At 61.7% G+C, this 3,324-nt stretch overlaps 1 protein-coding gene across 1 annotated transcript in view; it reads right to left on the reverse strand.

Moving 5' to 3' along the window:
• The window catches only part of Espn (espin), a gene marked incomplete at its 5' end in the record, with an annotated part of 27,685 nt that overhangs the window by 13,477 nt on the left and 10,884 nt on the right, over positions 1–3,324 (reverse strand). The window contains 3 exon segments of the mRNA XM_033767398.1: positions 1–113; positions 854–1,055; positions 3,112–3,243. Coding sequence (XP_033623289.1) covers positions 1–113; positions 854–1,055; positions 3,112–3,243 — 447 coding nt within the window.

Consider the following 3,324-nt stretch of genomic DNA (forward strand, 5'->3'; position numbering starts at 1 on the left):
AGGGGGTGGGGGTGGGGGTACAGGCTTCCCCTTCTTGCTCAGAGGCAGGCCCAGCTCTGGGTTCAGCATGTCCATGTAGCTCTGGATGTCTGCAGCCCTTGCACCTGGAAACCCTGGGGAGGCAGGCAGAAAGCAGGCTGGGGAATTTACAGAGGCTATCCCCTGGGGCCCAAGACTCCCCAGCGCCCAGAGGCAGGGCTGGCTCAGGAGTGCTCCCTGGCATGGCTCACTGTGGCCTCTGGCAGTGCTGACTGCTCTCTCCCTACCACCCACGCCCGTGGTCATAGGCAGAGGATGTTCACAGACTTGGAGGGCAAGCACCAGGGAGCTTGGGCACCAGGCAGTGCCTGTAGGGCAGCCCCACCAGGACAGGGCAGGGCGGCTCTTGCGAGTGGGTGGTAGGAGTCTGGGTGGCCACAGCTAGCCTTTGAAGGCCCCCGCCAGCTCCGAAGTGGGAAGCAGGCCCTGCAGATGGGTGGACTTCCATGCTCAGGGTGTGACCAGCCTGAGGGCATGTGCATTTGTCATATTTGTGCTCGGGACTCTGCATGGGTGAATTGCGTGTGCTGGTCTGGAGACATGGTGTGGGTGTGCGCAGGTATGAAAACTGGGTGTACTGTGGGTGTGCATGTGTGTGTTGAAGCAACTCATCTGCACAGTGTTTGTGCACATGTGCAAGTGTGCATGTCTGGTGTGGGCGGGTGAGAACGATGAACTGTGTGCAGGGTGCATGTGGGTTTCTGGGGAAAGTGTACATGTGCATGTACACGTGTGTGTGGTATGCGCACACAAGCACCTTGTCTAGGCGCTGGCGTTGGCTCTGCTCTCCCCTCCTCCCGCGGGGTGCACTCACCACGTGCAGGGTGCTGGCCCTTGAGGCTGGAGTGGCTGGAGGAGCAGGAGTCGTAGTTGGAGAGGGTGCTGGTGGGCGAGCTGAGGTCAAAGTGGGGCCGCTGCACAGACACGGTGGTGTGTGGGGAGGACATGCCCGAGTCGGGCTGCCTGGCCTCCAGCTCAGTGGATGGGTCCCGGGACAGCACGTGATGCTCCACGCTCTGCAGGGAAGGCAGGGAGGACATGAGGGTGGCCAGGGCCCAGTTGGGGCTCTGCTCAAGCCAGCCGAAGCTGCTCCTCTCTCTCCAAGACCCTTTCCCCATTGTGAGAAGAGCTTGGGGTCCTTCTCAGGCTAGGATTCCAGCCCAGCCCCCGCAGCAGGACTCCAGGCCCTGACCCTTCCCACCCTGGAGGGAGGAGACCCACTGGGAGGAGGGGCCTGGGCTGCACCCAGGGGACCAGTACCATATGCAAGGCTCTCCTCAGAATGGGCAGGGCTCGGGCTCCTGTGCACACAGGTAGGGTCCGGAAGGCACAGGACAGCTCAGCCCTGGCACCTGGCTGAAACCGTTGACTTACCTGACCTGGCAGCTCCCAACACCAGCCCAGCCCATCTCCTGGAGGGCCCGGGGGTGGGGGGCGGCCCAGCTCAGCGGAGAAAGGCAGCTCAGGCCCATGCTGCAGAGCATGTCACCCTCCCTTCTGCCCACTGTGTCTGTCCCCTCCTGGTGGGGACAGGGCTGGGATTGGGGTCCTGCTTACATTGCCCATGGCGTCCCTGATGCCTGCAAGCCGGCTCGCTCCGCTGCCTCCTTCCCAGAACTCCTCCCTGCCCAGGGCCCCTCCCTGCCTGCGAAGTGTCACAGGCCCCCTGGGAAGGGCAGGCAGGCCTGGCACCAGGTAACGGCGCAGCGGCCATGCTCATTGGCCCTGTAATCAGGGACTCCTTGGGAGTGTTTGCCTTTTCTGGGCCAACATCCTCGGTGGCTTGGGGCTGACACCGCTGATGCTAGGTCTGTCTGGATGAGGAGCCAGCCCTGCTGCTACCCCACGAGCCACAGGGAGCCCGGGAGACATGGGTGGCGTGACAGCGCTATGGTCTTGTCTGGCACTTGTGGACTCCAAGGACCCCCAGCCCTGACCCTGGAGGGCCACAGATGACAGAGGCTGGGTCAGTGGCTTTAGATGTCCTTTCCCCACCACTCATGTGGCCTTGGGCACATGAGTGTCCTCACCTATAAATGTGAATGATGTCACTACCTTCCCGGTACGTGGCAAAAAGATTATGTTTTTTTGAGACAGGCTGGCCTTGAACTTGTGGCAATCCTCCTGCCTCAACCTCCTGTGTTGAGAAGACAGGTGTGCACCGCTATGCCCATCTCCACACAAGAGTTAGAAAGTGAAGCGCTGGGGCTCAGTACCCAGTGAACACCACCAGTGTAAACAACTCATACCACAGTGACGAGGCCTCAGATTACACCCATCAGAGACAGCATTGGACGAATGGGTTGTTGCCGGGCAGCTGCAGCCTCAAAGGCCCTCAGAAGGGACTGGCAGGGCCCACAGCACAGACAGACTCAGGGGAGGAACCCACTTCTGGTGCAGAAAGGCCCTGTGGCCCGACACTGCTTGGATGGCCCAATGACAGGGTCCTCACTGCCTGCCCAGCCACCTTAATTCAGGCCTCTGGGGGACTTGGTTATCCAGTCCAGCTGCGGTGTCTGACCCTGGGCTTGCATATTCTTCAGATTGCTGAACGGGGGTCACGGCAGTGCACTGCTGTGCAACCAGCACAAAATAATTCCCAAGAGTCCCGTGGGCTCCCAGATGTGGATTCACTGCCAAGTGAGCAGGAGTGAGGGGTAACGGTCAAGATGGGAAGTCCCAGCCAGGCCTGGCCTTCTGGCTTCACCACTTACTGGCTTGCGACCTTGGGCCTTCGGGAAACTCAGTTCACCCATCTGTGAATTGGGCACTAGCGCCACCTCCCTCCCGGGCAGCTTTGGGAGCTCCCTGTGCTAAAGAGTGGGCGGCTGGACGTGGGCCTCCTGACCTCTCCAGCCTCTCTTACCCGGAGAGCTCCCGTCCTCCCGGCGCCCTTCCCTTCAGCCTTCCCCCTCTTCTCCCTCGTGGCCCCTCCCTCCCCAGTGGGCACCAACTCCCCGTGTCACCTCGGGCCCGGGGTTTCACACCCGAACCTGTTTCTTCCTTGGTAAAGAGTAAAACATCACCCCCCGGGCGGAGAGCGAAAGATCAGGCCACGGAGCCACGCCATACCAGATTCTCCACGGTGCGCAGGTAGCGGGTGCAGTGGCTGTGGCCATTGAAGTCGGACAGGTCGGCGGCCGTGTACCCGTCACGGTCGCGGACGTCCAGCTCCGCGCCGTTCACTACCAGGATCTGGCAGCACTGCAGGGTTGGTGAGGTGGGGGACCGGTGAGGTCCCGGGTTCGAGCTGGGCCAGGAGTCTGGGGCGGGGTGTGCTGAGAG

This window comes from Fukomys damarensis, unplaced genomic scaffold (genome assembly GCF_012274545.1).
Source record: "Fukomys damarensis isolate Sample0158 unplaced genomic scaffold, DMR_v1.0_HiC HiC_scaffold_23, whole genome shotgun sequence".
Classification (NCBI taxonomy): Eukaryota; Metazoa; Chordata; class Mammalia; order Rodentia; family Bathyergidae; genus Fukomys; species Fukomys damarensis.